General features: G+C 40.7%; 1 protein-coding gene across 3 annotated transcripts in view; it reads left to right on the top strand.

The window, feature by feature from the left end:
- The window catches only part of cacna2d2a (calcium channel, voltage-dependent, alpha 2/delta subunit 2a), a 146,883-nt gene that overhangs the window by 53,200 nt on the left and 74,745 nt on the right, over positions 1 to 18,938 (top strand). For all 3 annotated transcript variants that reach the window (XM_056436377.1, XM_056436376.1, XM_056436375.1), the window contains exon 4: positions 15,701 to 15,760. In XM_056436377.1, coding sequence (XP_056292352.1) covers positions 15,701 to 15,760 — 60 coding nt within the window. The remainder of the gene's footprint in view (positions 1 to 15,700; positions 15,761 to 18,938) is intronic.

Here is an 18,938-nt window from a genome sequence, read left to right as displayed (position 1 = left end):
AAAAACAAGAAACTGTGCAGACATTCCCTTTGGATTACATTACAGCCCATTTCACTGCAGCACTCTCCCTCAATACTGGACAGGTTTCAAAATGTTATTCTGTGTTGTCTGAGCACTATAAGTGTGTGTGTGTGTGTGTGTGTGTGTGTGTGTGTGTGTGTGTGTGTGTGTGTGTGTGTGTGTGTGTGTGTGTGTGTGTGTGTGTGTGTGTGTGTGTGTGTGTGTGTGTGTGTGTAAACACACTCATGGTTTTAATCAGAGAAAAAAAAACTGTTTGTTGCAAACAATTTGGTAATCTGATTGGCAAAAGGCAACTTTTTGAAATGTACTTATTTTATCCTAAAAACCCTAGAACTGGTCTTGTAATTGTCACAAGCCTTTTATAAATGATTGCAATTACTGGCTACAGCTGACAATTCCACGACACAAAGAAAAACTTTGTCTCCAAAATTGTGGCAGTAAATAAAAAGGTGCTTTAGAATATCAGAATATCAGCTTTAGAATTTAAATGACCCAAAGAATCAGATTAGTTGGACCACTACAGTTCTTGCAGAACAGCTCATCCTCACTGTAACATCTGCTCCAGCAATTAGAAGTGATCTTCAGAGGAGCCGCTTGCCAATATGCAGGAGCTGCCACCGAGGCTGCTGTATCAGTCTGCTCTGGAGGACAGCCGGAAATGAAAAGTTGGACTGCATGCGAAAGACAAAAATGCGTGTGTTGGACAGGATATGAAAGGTCATGCAGCTTATGTTGCTCACAGGAGGAATGCCATCAGTGTCTTCTGGCCTGGCCTCCTGTTGACTATGTTTAAACATTCTTATCATGGTTAATGTGCACAATCCCCTCCACCTGTCGTCATAGAGTAAGGACACTCACGCAGAGAGGCCAAAGGAAGCCGAGGTCGGCTTGACTTTATTTTGCTCTTCCATCAGAGCAAGCAGTTAATCTTTGCTCGGCCCCAGCTTATCTAGGGGCCTGCCACCCTGGCCCCTGCCCATGGGAGAAAGGCATCTATCTGTCGCCTCAGCCCTCTCTCCTCCCACGTCTCCTCCCTCCCCTTGCTTTCCTCTCAGGCCGAATGGAGGAGGTGACTGCAGATTGAAATATTTTCCCCGTTCCATTTCTTCCAAACCCAAGATTCATTTGCAGACCGCTGTCACTTCTCTCCTGTTGTGTTTGTTTCTTAAGTGGAAGCCGTTCAGAGTCTGTCTTAGCTTGTTGCATCGGCTCATATCCATTGTGGCATTGGCCTGCAATAGTGCGAAAAATAAATGGGACTTTTATTTGAGAGCACATTTGCTCCCCTGGTGGCACTGTTTCACACATGCTGTGTGTGTGTGTGTGTAAAAGTTCCCGCTGCAACACTTTCTCCCACACGCGAGTCTCAGGGCTATTCGGGGACATCATATGTTTTTTTTGGTGACGTTTACCAGTTTTTAAATGCATGTTTGTGGTTTAGACACACACATTTTAGAGCATATACTCATTGATTTAATAACCAATGAATGTGTTGATTATTTTTGCAATTCGTGATTAATCATTTAGTTGATCAAATATCTCACAGCATGTGATATCTTGATTTCTGGTTCTTCCTGACCAAAAGTCTCCAATAGAAAACAGAAAAACAGCAACTTCTCACATTGGAGAAGCTGGTTACAGATACTGTTTGACATTTTTCCTGACAAATAATTAATGGAATTAAAAATGTTAACTGGATTAATATAAATTATTTATCGCAACTGTATGTCGCACACATACAGTCGACTGTTTTACCTGCTGTTTTACTTTAAAACCTTCTACATTATCTCAGTATCTTGTGTGCTTTTAAGTCTTCAGGAGGAGTTTTGTGTTTACACGATCAAACTTCCTCTCCTTTCCATCCCTTTGCCTTCCTCCTCTTCCTCTTCCTCACTCTTGTTTTCTAACCCACTGTCTTGAGCGTTGACAGCCTGTCAAAACATAACGTCCTAACACTTTTCATGATTGGCACGTATATTTTAATACAGGCCAAGGAAGTAGGGGCTCGGAGGTTTGATGCACAGTTAACTTGTTTTTTCCGCTGACTGACAGGTGGCTCCCCAAACCACACAGACAGAAGGCCCGTTTGTTTGTTTGTTTGTTGCCCATTTAATTCATCGTGTGTTTGAAAAGCCATACGGCGGCTGTCAGCTACAGCTTTGGCTCATTCGAGGCAGTGACCAGGGGGATGGGACACTGCCTTCCTCTGCCAAATGACTGACAGAGGAAAGGGAGAAGAAGATATTCGTGAAAATGGAAGTTTGCCGGGAGGCAGCGGTGGAGAGAGGAAGTACTGAAAGAAGGGTTGGGAGGGGCGAGACAGTTGAGGAGAATCTCAAATATTGACCTTGGAAAACCACCACTACGATAATAATGATCTCACTCTGTGCAGCTCTTTTACTCTCTGATAGCTCTCTCTCTTTTTCATGTGTGTCCTTTTCTCCTGTAATCTTTGCAACCACAGATAAAAGAAACCAGACTCCTTTTCTTCTCTTTGATACTCATTAATCCCCATCATTGATTACCAATTTACAAGCTCAGGTCCAGTTTATCACAATAAGCCTCTACCATTTGACCTACCCCCCCCCGTCTCATACTGTACAGTTTATAATACTGAATACTTTACACTATCATAGATTGTATTAATAGATGGACGACATGACAGCTTCCCAAAAGTGAAGGCAAAACATCTCGATAGCTCCCTGGTGGCCGGCTACAATAAAGTAAATTAGCCCTGTCCCTTGAAATGAGGCAAACAAAAAAAGTACATGTCAAATAAATTTACTTTTCATTATTTGTAAATTTAGGTAGTTCTTACCACACAAAAAAACTGAACTCGCCGAAAAACCCTTTACTCACCGAAGTGTAAATTCTTGAATCTCCATTAAAAATATTTTCCTTGCATCACACACAACTTAAAAAGATTAAAATATACCTCACACACACACACACACACACACACACACAGAACACAGGTGTTTCAATGTGTATTTCTATGTGCATGATTCTTATATCTAATATGATATTTTAGAGTGTTCATTCGTCCTCGGTTGTTTTGAACCCTCACTTGCTGCACGGCCGTTTCAGATGAATCCGTGAAGTTGCTTCTTAAGGGTAGCCACGGAGGACTACATCTTTTTTTTAAATTGGTGCTAATGGCAGACTATTTAAAAGTAAATTAATTGCTCTGGGCCAAATGCACGGTGGCAGTTAATGCTGTCACAACTCTGAGTAGTAATTGGATGTGTTGATGGGACGTGCCTGTGTGTGCTGGTGTATATTTCGCGTGTCAGAGGTGGGGGGGGGGGTCTCCTGCCCCTCCAAAAACTCAGCAAAGGGGCAGTCAGCTGCAGGTGAACATTTGACATAAAGCAGAGCACCATGGGGAAGCAGCATAATCACCTAGATTCAGTTTGTTATAAAATGTTTGTTTTTCATTTTCTAAAATAACATTTACATTGTGCACTAGTATAACTGAAATCATTTAAATCTCTTTTATATATCCCTTTTAGTTATTCTCAGTTTGACATCACTACCCCCATCTGTAGTCTAACCCTCTCACCCTCTTCCTCACTTTATCACCCTACTCTGTGTGGAGAGGGGGTGGTGGGAGGGGGGTTGGGTGGTGGTGGGGGGGCTTGAGATCGATGTTGGTCCTGCGCACACAGCTGGCTGAATCGGAGGGATCGATCAGGCACAGAGCATTTGCTCTGCCAGACTGCTGGGCCTTTGTGGATGGAGATTATTTCTAAATTATTACAGGAGGCAGATGGTTGTCAGAAGATGCTCTCTGTCAAGGTTAGACTGCTTCGGCGCTACCGAGATTCCTCCTTCTCTCTCTCTCTCCCTCTGTCACACTTTTGCTTTCTTCATCCTCTTAAATTCATCTACTTTACCTCCTTTTATCTTTCACGATTTATTTCTCTCCCATCAGGGTTTTTCAATAATTTTACATATTCCACGTTGGTCTTTTATATTATGTATGTGCCTTCGTGACAACCCCCTTCATAGGAGATATGTTCAGCACGCTATAGTTGAGATAACAGGACCTCAATGTTTACCACTAAGGTAATGAGAAACTGAAAATGCCATTGAGTAAATTGACCTCATAGACACAGACAGTGCTGCACAGTATAATCTTTGACCAATGTTGGTCTAGAATGATACTGAATACAACACCAGGCAGATTTAAATATGGCATTTTCATTCCCGGCCCTTCAACAATGCTGATTGCCTGGGCACTTAAAAAAATAGATATATGTGGATGGCTTTTTTGCATATTTCTTCTGGGTGAAGCCATATATGTGTGTGTGTGTGTGGGTGTGGGTGTGAGTGAGTCTTTACATCAGTTTAAAATGGAGTTTAAGATGCCTGGACTGTGTGTTTTGTTTGGCTGATTAGACTTGGGAACGGCCTTGTACGCCTTGGGCTCTACATCTTGTCCTCTCGTTCATTTAGCCTGTGCACTGCTTTGCTCTCATGGTCAGCATTAATATATATTAATAAAGTCCAATTCTCTCTTGACGTGTCACAAATGCTCCATTTTTAATTATCAAATTACAATTTATTTAAGATTTCTAAAGGATCATTTTATTGTGTCAGTGGGTTTACGTATGATGATGCAGTTGTCTTTGGTTTCTGGTGATTGCAACTTGTCTGAGGGATATTTAGTACGGTGTAGCTTTTCCATTAAATTCCAATTTCATAGAATAAAAAAAATTAACTGTAATTAAAAGAAATTCCAGGGTAAGAACAACTTTATCTATATTAAACTTTATTTAATTCATCCGAGGACAGATGAACATATACATTCCATCAATAGGTTGATGTGTTTAACCGATTGGAGCAGTAATTATGCATCCAATCAAATGTTGCACATGTTTTAAGCACTTTTCTAAGATGAAAATATATGACTATTTTCAAGAGGTTGTAAAATGCACACATGGGAATTAAACAAGTGTGAAGTGGCATTTCATATGTTTCTCACTTAGCAAGCATGAATGTCAATGTATTGAATGGATTTGTCTCATCTTCATGCATCATTTAGCTTTTCCTTTTTAGCAAACATGGGGGGAAGAAAGAGGAAAGAGGGATGACATGATAATGTTCTGGATCGATTAGGACGCGGTACATTGCACTTAATCCATATACAGTACATCCGAGACCCAGTGGCTACACTTTACTTATTTGTCAGTCTTTTTAGCATTGACGTATAACAGGAAGTACTGCATTGTGTATTTGAATCATTCTAATTTTTCTCACACTCTTTTTGGATGGAATTGTGCATTAAAAAAATAGGCGGAAACAGGAAGTACTTAATTAGTGCAACTGGAATGCAGCTGGAGAGTTAGCTTTTCTGTCCCATCCTAATATGTCCTATTTACATGTTTTACCTTGCTAGCTAGCAAGTGAGTCACCAATGTGCCAGCTGGGTTGTATATCTGACGAGTTGCAAGACAATGACAATACAATGACAATACAATGACATTACAATGACAATATGCTGCCTCAGTGTGTGATGACAGGCCTTTTGACATGCCGTGTACGGTCCCTGCTCCATCTTTGTGTAAACAGCTTAGAGCCAGCATCGATGTTGTTGAGAGTTCTGTGTTGTGCAAGGCCTGAAAGTAACAAACTATTTCAAACTCTTTCTGAATATGTAGCAATAATGTTCAGACATTATGTGGTCCTAACAAAGATTAAGAGTAGTATTATTGAGTGCATATGGATTTTGGATGGTGCTTTAAAATCCAGATGCTATTTCACAAATGAAATACAACATCATATACATTGTTATCAGTCACTCCTGTGAATTATAAAATCAGAAAATAGAGCATGCTCAATCCACATCTGACATAGATGAAAAGAAAGCTGTGGGATTATTTTCTTAGACAGGACTGGAAGGGAGAAAATCGGCATCATGAGAGTTAAAAATGAAAAAGATGCAATGAGCTAAAATTTTGCATGCAATAATTTGGGATGAGATTATTATTTGTAAACCAAACCTTGTTATCACAGTTAGCCCGTTGTGTACTCAGGTGTGGATATATTTTTTTTAAATCGGAGATCCTACTTTATGGTACCTTCAACCCATGTGAATGCTGAGCATCAAAGCCCTCGTTGGATATTCAGAGAACCATCCCTCTGTGACCGAGGAGTAATAGAGACTTGATGAGGACGAGCCACAGCAGAGGGATCAAACATTTACATTGTGAACCAGATGCTGTTTGCATGAGCATATGAAACCTGCAAGCTGGTCATACTCCACACAGTGAAAACAATGGCTTCATTTGTTAGTCAGGAGACATATTGACACTTGAAAGGTCATCATACTGTTTCTGCAATTGTAGATCCATCTAATATTGTTTTCTCTAAAGGAAAATTAATTGAATAGATTTACAAATATTTCAGATCTAAAGCTGATTTTTTTTGGTATGGATCTGGATGACTAAAGTACATCACATATTTCAGGAACTGCATACCGAAAAATTTAAAAAGCAGCTAAAGTACTGATGAAGAGTTGAATTGTAAGTGTGTGAACATACTGTATGAACAGCGACACGTGATTACAGAACCCCCATCACTGTGTGCTTTTATATATCTCCACAGTACACTGTAAATGTGGGTATTTAAATGCCGGGGCACTTAGCTCCATTTCTCTCCGGGAAAAAATATCTCCTCTGGGAGAGATAGACATTGTGAACGGGGGAGAGAAGAAGAGAGGAACAGTGAAATGGAGGCCAGATGAAGCCTGAATGAGGAGAGAGAGGATGATGAGTAGAAGGGAAATGAGAGGGATTAATTGTTCACCCAGGAGAAGAAGATAACATCAGATGTTTAAAAGCCGCCACAACTAATCCTGTCATTTCTTGGACTAGAATAATGAAAATGGAAAAATCTCTTGGAGTACTTGAAAGTGAGCCAATCTGTGTGTCTGTAACATGCACATGTTTATGATTGTAAATGGTGGACATTTTACATTTAACAGTATGTTGCTACTCACATCGTATAATTTTCCAGTTTAAAAAAATTACTTTTATTGAACGTAGTGTTGCTGTTTTTTCATGTTGTATTATTTCCTCAGTGACTCATTTTATTTGTATAATTATATATATATATATATGTATACATATATATATATATATACAGTATATATATATTTAACATCATTTTCATGCAAAGCATTGTATTTTCACTACATGCAATAGCCAGGTATTACTAGACATTTACATGGTTAAGATTGATTTTCAGCCAAGGATTTGTAGGAAATTAATACAGTATGAAAGTCCGCCCACAATAATTCCTCAAATTGGAAATTGCGTGCATTTTTTAATTGTCTTCTGATCACTGCTGCAAAAAAAACATGATATTCAGGAGCTACAACACAAACAATATAGGCAAACACGGATGTCAAGAAAATAGATAGTGTGAATTCTTTGGTCATTTGTTGCATTTAAGAGGTTGCTGTTCCCCAGACGGCTCTCCGGTAGTAGATGTCAGCGCATTATGATAAAGGTGAGAAAACATTTTCTGTGATGGATTACCAATATCAAGCAACTTTAAAGGCTCTCAAAATTCACTCCTTATTGAAATAAAAATAAACCAGCGCTGCCCTGAAGCTAGAAAATCAATCCAAAAACATATGGTACGCTTTCGAAATCAGTTGACAGGAACCTATCCAATACAAATTGTCCAGTTAATAGGCTAAAACATGCTAAATCATCTGCATGGGCCTTCAAATCCTGACAGAGACCCCTCCTGCTGTTCTCTGCATGAGGCCTGCTATCTGCCCAACTTCTGTCTGTATTTGCTCTCCTCTCCAAGTAGCTCTCTCTTCCTCTGTGACCCACACCTGCCGCTCTCTCCAGCATCCCCTCCACCCTTTGGGCCCGCAGCTCTCCCTTCCCTCCCCTGTCGTATCTGTCATAGACGTTCAGGAGCTGGTGTTGCTCCGGGCTTCAAATTTAATTTGGTTTCAATCTGCTGTAATTGCTTTGAGAGACGTCCGTGTCTGCACGTTTTTCCTCCTTTATATCTGCTGGAAGTGTGTGTGTGTGTGTGTGTGTGTGTGTGTGTGTGTGTGTGTGTGTGTGTGCATGTGTGTGTGTGTGTCCATGGATGAATATGACTGAAGGTGTGTACTCATGTGAGAGCATGTGTGTGTAAATCCCAAACAATTGCCTGGTCACACAATGTCAATGATACACTTTGTCAAGCACCAGCTGCTGTCACTGGACTCTCCGGCACTTTGACAAGGTTTTTGTCAGATACCATTCACTTTTTCTTTGTAGCAGAGTAAAAGGAGAGGCGGGAGCGAGGTAAATCTGCAAGACTTCATAAAATATCTGTTTGGTAACACATCATGACCTTTTAGTTGAATAACAACCCTCCTATAAGCCATGGATGTGTAACTCATTCCATTATTCAGCAATCTAAAGTAAGAGGGAGGATGATTAAAGTAAAGGGCAAAAAATGGACTGCAAAAATAATGGACAGCAAAAATAAACTGTTTGCCCTTGAATTGCAGACCGTGCTGTGGCGAGGTGAAAGGAAGGTTGCTAAACTGATGGACTGAGATTATATTGGTTTGTGTAAAAAGAAAATCACCTTCCTATGGTGTTTTATCTCTCTCTTTCCAACCGCCCCCTTTCCCTCCCGCTGATCTCTGAATCAGTATTGGCCGTTTTTGCTCTCCAATGTAGAGAACTTCATATGACAGAAAAAAATTGACAAAATCACCAATCACACATTATTTTAAACACTTTTAATTTTATTTTAGAGCTGATAATGCCTTTTTAAAATTCCCCCACCATAATAAGTCTAATAATTTTCTCATTTGTCTCAACAACACTCATCTGACCCTCCGTGTACTTGCCTACAGTTTAAGCCTGTCAAAAGAAAGGGCACAGACAATACTAATGTGTGTATAATTGATTGCGTGTTGATTAGTGAGGGCTGATTGCAAGTGTACAGTGTGTGGAATTAAGTTTGTGTGGGTGTAAAATGTGACCAGTTATGATTGACAGTGTGTCATAATGTGTACGTGCATATGCATTAAACACACAAATGCTCACACGCACGCACCTACACACACACACACACACAAACACACACATATGCTGGGACAAATGCGCTTGTTTTTCAAACAAGATGCTGAGGCGTTTCAGCCGCTGCCCTTGTTTTCCTGTTAATGCCCTGTGTGTGTGTGTGTGTGTGTGTGTGTGTGTTATTACGTAATGTGTGTGCTTTTGGCATAACTACAGTTTTTGTCAAGATGTGACACAAATAACAGATTGTTGTAGCTGAGAGGAAGCATCAGCTCTCAGTGTCGGTCTGTTGTGTTTGTGTCGCAGATTGTGTACATACATCACTCTCACCTCTGATCAAGGAGACATTCGCTCTGCTACTCCCCACTTAGTCTGCTGAAGAGACGGACGAAACAAGCAGGTCGTCCAAGCAATCGCACACACGTTTTAACAGACGCACCAACTAAAAGAGCAGTCATTTGCTCCGTTGCTTTCTGGTGGAATGTCACTTATTTATTGTGTAGCTATCGCTTGTACCAAAGAATGGGTTCGCAATGTTCTCCTTCTCAGTCACCTGCAAGGTCAATGCCTCATGGGCTGCTAGAGAAACAAGACGTCTGAATCTTATTTTTTTGTAAATGGCACCTTTAGGCTCCCTTCCCCTCTCACTCGGTCTCTGTAGTCTGACTGATACCAGTGACAGCCGGAAAGCAGTTTGGGCATGTCTGTGACTATCTGTCAAACAATGGACAGTGAGCCCAACCAGCCAGACACCCACGTGTCACTGGGCTCGTCCTGGTCCTGCCTGCACGCTCATCCTGGGCCCCCTGCTGGCCCCTGCATGTAGGACACTTTGCTCCTTGCCAGACAGACGTCCGGGCTGCATGTCTATGTGGTGTTGACTCACTACGATGATCCCGCTGTCACCTTGTTTGACCGTTTATGTCATTTAAATGTGTGCTGGATATGTACACCTGAGTACAGGTAAAGTAAATGATGTGATAATGTTGTTTTTTAGCATTCCTCTCAAAGGAGATTTAATTGAATTGACAGTGTTAGTTATATTTGTGGAATTAAAATGGTATTTAGCCCTGTTCTGTGATGATGAGTCTTCCACTTAGCTTCAAAGGCTCTATGGTTTAATAAGCTAAATGCAAATTATTTTGTATCTCACATTAAATAAAAAGTGCCCCTGAAAATTTATATTGTATTTATGGCGATACGTCAGCGGTCAGTAACATATTAGATTAGCTAATTAGCTCCTGTGACAATGCTTTTAACATAATAGTATTTTGATTATGTCCCTTCTAAAAAGTTAAAAGTAGACACAAGAGTTTATGATCAAGGTGGATTATTTTCAGTGTCGCTCTGAAGACCGATAATGAGGGAGTTGGGCTGCAGAGAGCTACCATATTGTTCCAAAGTAAAGACAGCCGCCTTTCTTCTCCAATTATACTACACAGGCTTGAGCACGATGGTGGCAATCTACTGTGGAAACATGGTGTTTCTGTGGGCCAGTGTGGCGTGTACAAAGACGGTTTTTGATTTATAAAAGATGGTGAGTTGCTGCTGCCGCGGGAAGGTGACGGCTCGCATCCTCCAGATCCAGTCTCCGTGGAAACCGCAGAGTGTAGTTTAAACGCTCTGCTCTGGAAAAGTAACAAATAAATTGTTAACATTTCCATTTGGGAGGGGGAAGATTATCAGGGGAGGGGGGGACAAAGGCAGGGATTATCTCAGCACATGCTACAATAGCACTACACACACAGCAACTGCAAACGGGCCTGCCACGGGGAGCTTTTGATCACAGAACAAAGACAGGGTCTCCCACCCATCCATGCAGATCCCCTGTCAGAGTTGGCTCATAAGGACAACAATACCCTGCTACTAGTAGCTAACCAACCAGGGAGCTGGAATTAAGGGTCATTATTTCTCCTCATTGTGGAATTTAACATTGTTTGGCCACTCTGAAGAAGAGAGGCTATTCTTTTTACATAGTAGTTTGTTACTTGAACTTGAAATGGGAAGTCATCTACGCTGCTTAGAAGATTGTGTTATAATGCAAGTAATAACAAACATGTCGTAGGGTTTCAAGCTTCTTCCCATTTCATGCCTAACGAGTTCTGTGCTATGTGAAGTCAATTAAACATTTTGAAGTTGGTTTGTGACTGTGTTGTTGGAATTAATATTTCTTTAGAGGAGGGAGAAAGTTTGAGAGCAGTAAACTGAGACAGATGGAGAGAAATGGAGTACAGCATATGATGGCAGGATAAAACAGCCGAGAGAAGAGGAGTAATAAAAGGATGGCGAGAGAATGAAAAGTGGTCGTGGTGGTGGGGGACGGCGGTTGCAGTTGCGAGGGTGCGAGGCGAAATGAAAGTGAGTTTGTCTGTGATGTTTTAAAATTCTGGAGTGGAAAGTCCCTCCATCTGTTATTGTGGGACGGTTCTGACTCAGTGATTTCTATGATTGGCCTTAATCCTGGCCGAGTGGGGAAGACAGAATGAAGAGCTTAAAGCAACTGCTCTCACTCTGACAGGCTCCACTGGCTGCTCGTGCTGCTGCTGCTGCAGGACTCATTGGTACGCTCAGTGTGCTGCCCCCTAATGGACCAACTGATGCATGACAATGCACCTCTCTGCACTTCTACAAAACACTGAGCGGCGCTTACGGCCATGACACAGTGGGGACATTTTTATGTAAAATGAACAAGTCAGTAGCCATTAAAAACATCAATTTGCATTGAACTTTTGCTTCTTTGCACTGTCTTTGATGAATATGACTTCATATGGTTTCATACATCAAGAAGCAGTCTTTTGGACCCCAAGGTGACTTGAGCGTTCCCAGAAAGCGAGCTGAGAGGGTCATTTGGAACATGTTGAGTACCTCGATTCAAGGCTCCAATCACATGTACAGTCTGCGTCGCGTTTTCTCAAGTGCCCTCTCACTCAAACACTCACATTGTAGGGCTGTTGTGGAGTGTCCCTACAGATCACACAGACAACAGTGTGGTGTGCCGAGTGCCCTTTAAGTTAATGCTCAGTGGAAGGGCCTAACAGGCTGCAGCAATCAGGCGGCCCAGTGTCGAGTTGGCACTCACCACAGCATGACGCCGTCCGTCCCTTGTGTGCTGTCATTCCCCTAGAAATAACATGACTTCGAGTGATTAAACTGCTTCCCTCTGGAAAGGAGCAAAGTGAACAGTTCGGAATATTAAAGATCCTAACCCCCCTAATGCTTAGTTTTGCTTTTTTTGTTGCTGTTTGTACAGTTACACTATCACCATCATTATGTACAGTGTTTGCGTACGCGACAGACTCCATTGTGTGTTGTTTAAGGCTGCACTCAAAGAAATGACTCATTGGATGAACTCAATTAAATTGTTGGCAGGTTTTCCATCCAATAATTATATGCAACTCCAACTCAAATTTAGCACATCAGTGCAATAAAATGTAATTAAGTTAGTCCAACACATTTGTATCAAATACATCTCAAATAAAATAACGATATTCATTAAATTAAATTAATTTGTGTTTGTCCAACTCAAAATATAAACTAACAAAATATGCAAACTCCACACAGAAGGAACGCCCCGACTGGGAATTGAACCCACGGACCTCTGGCTTTGAGGCGACAGTGCTAGCCACTACACCACCGTACAGCCCTGAAAGAGTCTTCACCTCATGTAAACAACTGATTTTCAGCTGGCGCATGCGCAAAGGGTAGTCCTCAATGAAACACATTTATTTTGAGTTGATACGCACACCATCTAACCTAAATAAATCTAATAAATGAAAGTATTCATACATTTTGTGTTACACCCATTAAATATAAATATCTATTTTTGTAATTGATTTATTTAAATGTATCAAACAATATTTAAATGTGTCACCTCGAAGAAGGGCTTGAATCGTTTTTGTGAGTGTAACCTAAATAAATCTAATAAATGAAAGTATTCATACATTTTGTATTACACCCATTCAATATAAATATCTTCGTTTTGTAATTGATTTATTTAAATGTATCAAACAATATTTAAATGTGTCACCTCTAAGAAGGGCTTGAATCGTTTTTTTGAGTGTGTAGACATGGAGGAACTTCGTTTGCTCCTATCCATGACATAGTTGTGTTTATGGAATCGTGACCTTGCCTTAAGGCTCGCTGACAAATTGCCCAATGTAATGCATTTTGTGTCAAGGTTACAATGGCAATAACATTAGAATGCCATACTCGTGTTGTCAACTCTTCGCGTTTCTTTGTGCCTGTGTGCTGTAGTGTTATTTGCAGTGTTCTGTGGGCCTGTACTGAGCTTATCTGTGCTGTACTGCGCTGATCTCACTATGCTCATCCAGTGTTCTAAGCTGCTTGGGCTCCAGCCACCAGCATAGATGATATATCCCTGCCCCCCACCTTGCCACATCTCTCACTCTGATTCATGGGCTGTTTGTGTTGCCCATCCATCTGGGCCAACACAGAGAAAGGAACAACACATGAAGACGCATGGCTGTTTAGAAGCAGGGGGACTGCATTAAGCTGCTAGGGAAGAGATAGGGTCCCAGAGAAATTGAGGCCTTCCAGGGAGAGAGGGAGAAAAATACCACAAGAGAAGCAGCTGGAGAAACAAACAACTGGAAATAAAGACACGTGGGTTACTCTGGGGGAGAGAAATGGATTTTCTAAAGGGAAAAAGTAGAGATTCTTACTGACAGATTAAATGCTGAGAAAAAGCCTGAGCCAAAGGGATGAAAGGTTTGCTCGATCAAAGATCATGACAGAGGGTTGAGGGAAAAAATGGTGGAAACTGTTCAATCAAATGCAACTTATCTTTTCATGTCTTCAAAAAGACTTTGCATATTATAAAAAACTGGCTTTCATTTTCGGACTAATCTCTAAGAGCTGGAAATTCAATGAGATTTTTGTTCAGCTGCTCAGTATCTATCCCTAATTGAAGACTGTAGTGTTGATAGTTTCAGCAAGAGATTACCATGTGGCGCTGCCCTTTAGGAAGACTGACCCTCTTTTATGAAACAAAATGATGTCTTTACTGATGGACTCTTTGGTAATAATTTAAATGGGATAATTATATCCTCATTTCATTGTTTCAGTTGCCTAATATCTCATTCGGAAATCTAATAAATCGTATCGTTGTTATTTAATGCTTGTTCAGGTGATTAGAAGAACAATGCAAAACATAATGACATAGAGGACTTAAATGAATCCAGATTTTCACAAATTAGGTTATTGATATCACACTGTACATATGTGTTTAAAAGGAGGTGGAGCTGCAGCAGTTGTGTTTTTGTGTCTCTATGAATGGGAGGGTCTAACTGAGATGGGCGGGGCTCTTAATAGAAATAGGACAGCTAATACCATAATGAAAGTTTATGTTGTGTGTGTTGTTGGGAGATAAAAAGCCTCCAGTGGAAGGGGACTAGTTCCTTCAGTGTGGCTCCACAGATGAATGAGCTCATACTGTTGAAGGACACTAAATAGGGTTAGTAATTTCAGGGCCCTGGCCCCCTGGGACTTTATGGCTGATCACACTTTTCGGTAACAGGAACAGGACAGGAAGATCGCCCCCTAAAGGCCCGAGAACACCCTAGCTGCTGAGGCACGAGAGGGAGGGCTGTAGGGAGGGAGAAAGATACCACGGCTTCACCATATCTTCCTATAAGAGATGCCTACATACTTTAAGCTTATTTAGAGATAAACCTAAGCTGCATCATGCTTAATAATTGTTGACTACTAAAGCACATTTTGAAGACAACATCATTGATTAGAGATGCTTGATACTTGTCGAGAATGCTAATACGAGTAGAACATATTGAGTTTCAGTCTATGCAAGAAGATTCAGTTGCCAACATTAAGTCATTGTAATACACTTAGAACTTGACAGCAGCTAAAGCTACAAATCAGCAAACATTACTTTGCTAGCTAATGTCAGTATAGACAGTATCATGCTAATTTGTTGTCAAACAAGCCAGGAGAAAGTACACATGGCTTAAAAACCAACCCTGCAACTGTCAAGATCAGTCAGTATGGATTTGCGCGGGTGTGTATCTTCTTCCCCTGATGATAATGCTGTGTGCCTGAGCGTTGGTGTACTATCTCATACCCCTTTCAGCTCTGCTGTCAGTCAAACAAATACTCTGATATATAATGTCACCTCAGCAATATGTAACAACATTTCAGCCAATGGTCATCAGATTCCCGTATTTAATTACATATATATATATATTGATCAAGTGTCTAAAATGTTAATAAGTCCATAGCTTTGTTAAATAATGCTGATACCTCCCATAGGAACTTTCTAACCAAAGGCAATTTTGAGAAATAATGTGCAGCTTCTTCAAACATTTAACAATTGTGTGTAACTGATTTGCCTAGTGGCAGTGTACAAGCAGTTGTTGGCTTGTTGTGCGATACTGTCATTTGGACTGATAAAGGAGGACAGTGTTTTTTGGTTTGGCGCTCCCTAATCCTTTGAATCATCCAGATCATTTACAGCTGTACCAGTTTTTGTCAAGAACAAGGTCACCGCCATATTCCCATCTGTTTGTCTGTCTCTCTCACATATGCACAGACATACACACAAATCATTGTCCTATTGACTTCTGACACCCATACCGCTGTTGTTTTGTGTTTCCTTGTAGAAACTGGCCAGGGAGGCGGAGCAGCTTCAGAAGGAACATGTATGGCAAGACGGTGTAACGGTAAAGTAGGACACTCGCTCCTCTCCCTCTTTCTCCGAGATCTCTTCCTTCTTTTTTCCTTTTCCTTTCCAGGCTATTTCATTTGTAACTCTTTGATGACAATATGATCAGCATCACAGAGACAATGTGGTAATAAAGCCTAATTTTAGACTAGTGGAAAAAACTATAATACACACAAACACGGTCCTACATGTATGCACGCACACGATAATTGCTTACTCTTGCGGTTATTATTTTAATAATCCTCATTATTATTAAAGAGCCTTCTGTCTGTTTTGTTTCACAGGATACAGCAAGTTGAACATTGTATTCTCGTGCAGCTGACCTTTAAAACACAAGAGATCCGCTCTTGAAAAAAAACAAAGGAGAAATGGTATTACGCTGGTCTGTGTGTTTCACTGTGTGTTTGGGAGCTTGCGTGCTCAACTGACTCTCACATTTGCAAACACTCAAATGCCCCATGAACATGCATGCATACTGATGCACATGCACACATATATATAGAAAGCCTCACCCGACAGATACACATGCACAATCCCTACTGTCATATCCTCTGTCTCCAGGGAGACGAGCTCGCTGTCATGGTACACTTGCCGCAAATGGATTTTTAACCCAGCGCCTCCTGGGGGATATTTGAGAAAAAGGCTTTAACTGATTCAAAACGAATAATTATGAGGCCTACTTCCCTGGAAAGTCAATTTTTTTTCATGGTTGCTTACTCTCTGGAGCTGTTGTCTTCGGGTGGCTGGGCTGCACCCTTCCCTCCCTGTTGGTCCGAGTGAGGGAGCTGCAGTGCGGCTGTCCCTTCAACTTAGGCCGGAGGGAAGTTGATGCCTGCCTCAGATGCACCTCGATCGGATGTGTAGCCAGCCATGCAGGAAGTGGAGCCTGGGTCACAGTGACCACACACTGCACACCTGTTCATAAGTAGCTGCATCCAATATGGTATCAATGTCTCCTCAAGTGGAAAAGCCAACATTCTCTTTAATCCAATCGTCCCCGTCAAATCTACTCTCTCTCTCTTTTCCTCCTTTCTGTTTTTATTTTTTATTTTCTTGTTTCCATCTCTCTTTCTCCCCAGTCACCCGGATCGCTCCCACCATTACCCTCTGCACCTCCATCACATTCATATATCTCTTTTGTTATTTGCATGTGGCTTTAACCCTGTAAGACCCCTCGTTGTAATATTACAACGTCACTTTTATCTCTCTAAAAAACACATTTGCAAAAACGTTTTTTGGGGAAAGACCATATTTACATCGTCAATGGGTCCTATTGTCTTGCCTTGCAATGCCATTGGATTGTAAATGTGTATATAGGTGTGGCCATAAGGCCATGAACTCACTCTACCTGCAAACTTTCCTGGAAGCACATCTCCTTGTTTCATTCAACTGGTTATATCAACATTGAAGTAAGTAAATTCCATGAAATATTTTTTTTGCTGATTGTTAGAATATGTAGTTCATGTAAATACTAAGTTATTGTGGAATTAATGCATCACATTAGATTTTCAGCTTGTTATGTCATTGTTGTAATTTTACAACGTTGGGTGAAAATGGTAGCTAAAATAGCAGGTGCACCTTGCACACTACATGGAGACATTCCACTTCTCGGATGTTCAGATACAGGATAAATATAATGTATTTGATGATTCACACTTTACAAAATGGTTATTTGTTTTAATTTTAAGGTTAGACCATATTTGAATAATTCTAAATGGGTTAGGGTAACCCAAACCCTATGTTATTTCTATGTTCGCAGTGAGATATAGTCAACTGTTTTTTAAATCTGGACTTTGTTGGTTTGCCCAAATATCTCCTTGTTACACAAGCCAGATAATGTGTGTAGAATGCTTTGGAGGATGGTTGTTCAGGGACAAGTGTAAATGTTTTGCAATGTGGGAGTTGCATGTATTTTGCATTGGTCAGGGAGAGGTGTAAATGTTCTGGAATGTGGGGGTTGCATTTATAATGCAATTCAATTCAATTCAGTTTATTTGTATAGCCCAATTTCACAAATTACAAATTTGTCTCAGAGTGCTTTACAATCTGTACACATAGACATCCCTGCCCCAAAACCTCACATCGGACCAGGAAAAACTCCCAAATAACCCTTCAGGGGGAAATGCATTGTTCAGGGAGAGGTGTAAATGTTTTGGAATGTGGGGGTTGCATTTATAATGCATTGTTCAGGGAGAGGTGTAAATGTTCTGGAATATGGTGGTTGCATTTATAATGCACTGTTCAGGGAGAGGTGTAAATGTTCTGGAATATGGGGATGTAAGAGTTCTGGGGGGGTTGTATTTTCCTTGTGTAAATGTAAGTAGAGAGCACATTATGCTAGCCAGACAGTATTGTGTGCCATCAGTGGAGTGTATTGCCTGAATAGGATTAATTTGCATTGGAATTAGTTATACTTGAACATTCTCTAACTATTGTTTCCATTTCAGAATGCCACCAGCAAGGAGAGCAAATGCTGAAATTCTGCTACCAACTAGGCCCAACGTTGCAATATTACAACGTTTCCCTAAAAACTTACAAAAACATTTTTTTTAAATGAATCCTTCATTATCTGCATCAGAAGACTCTTACAACATCATCTGACTTTTTTAAAAAAAGATTTAGATATTATTTCTATGCTTGGGTCTTACAGGGTTAATCAGGCATGAAAAGAGTTGGAATATATCATATTTTTGCAAATACTGCTAAATAACCCCAAAGGTTCTCTCTATTAATAATCTATTGGAGCTGATTTAATTTGCCTTTATAATCAGGCCAGGTAATGAATCTCAGCAGGGGCGACTGAAACCATTAAAACATCTCACAAATAGGGGGGAGTTTGGGGGCCTAGTAGGGGTAGATATGCCACATCTTTGCAAAAAGATTTTTCCTGTTCGTAGATTTTGTGCTTTCCTAATTTATTTTTAGGTGAGCACTCTGCTGACTGACACTCTAATTAGATTAGCATGCTCTTTGCGCATATTAGGAGAAATGCGTTGCATCTTAAACTTGCGGGTGAAGCAGTCTGTCAAATAAAGAGAATAGGTTTTTATGCATGAGTGACGGTGCATTTGATAGAATTTCTGAGTGGGTGAGTGAGTGTGGGGGCGTGCGGGGGAGGGGGGCATGGGGAGTAGTTTATTATTTAGTGGGTATTTATTTGCATCTGTTTATTAACG

The sequence above is a fragment of the Pseudoliparis swirei genome, chromosome 18, assembly GCF_029220125.1.
Source record: "Pseudoliparis swirei isolate HS2019 ecotype Mariana Trench chromosome 18, NWPU_hadal_v1, whole genome shotgun sequence".
Lineage (NCBI taxonomy): Eukaryota > Metazoa > Chordata > Actinopteri > Perciformes > Liparidae > Pseudoliparis > Pseudoliparis swirei.
Note: the sequence above shows the minus strand (reverse complement) of the source record. Positions and strands in the feature narration are given on the sequence as shown.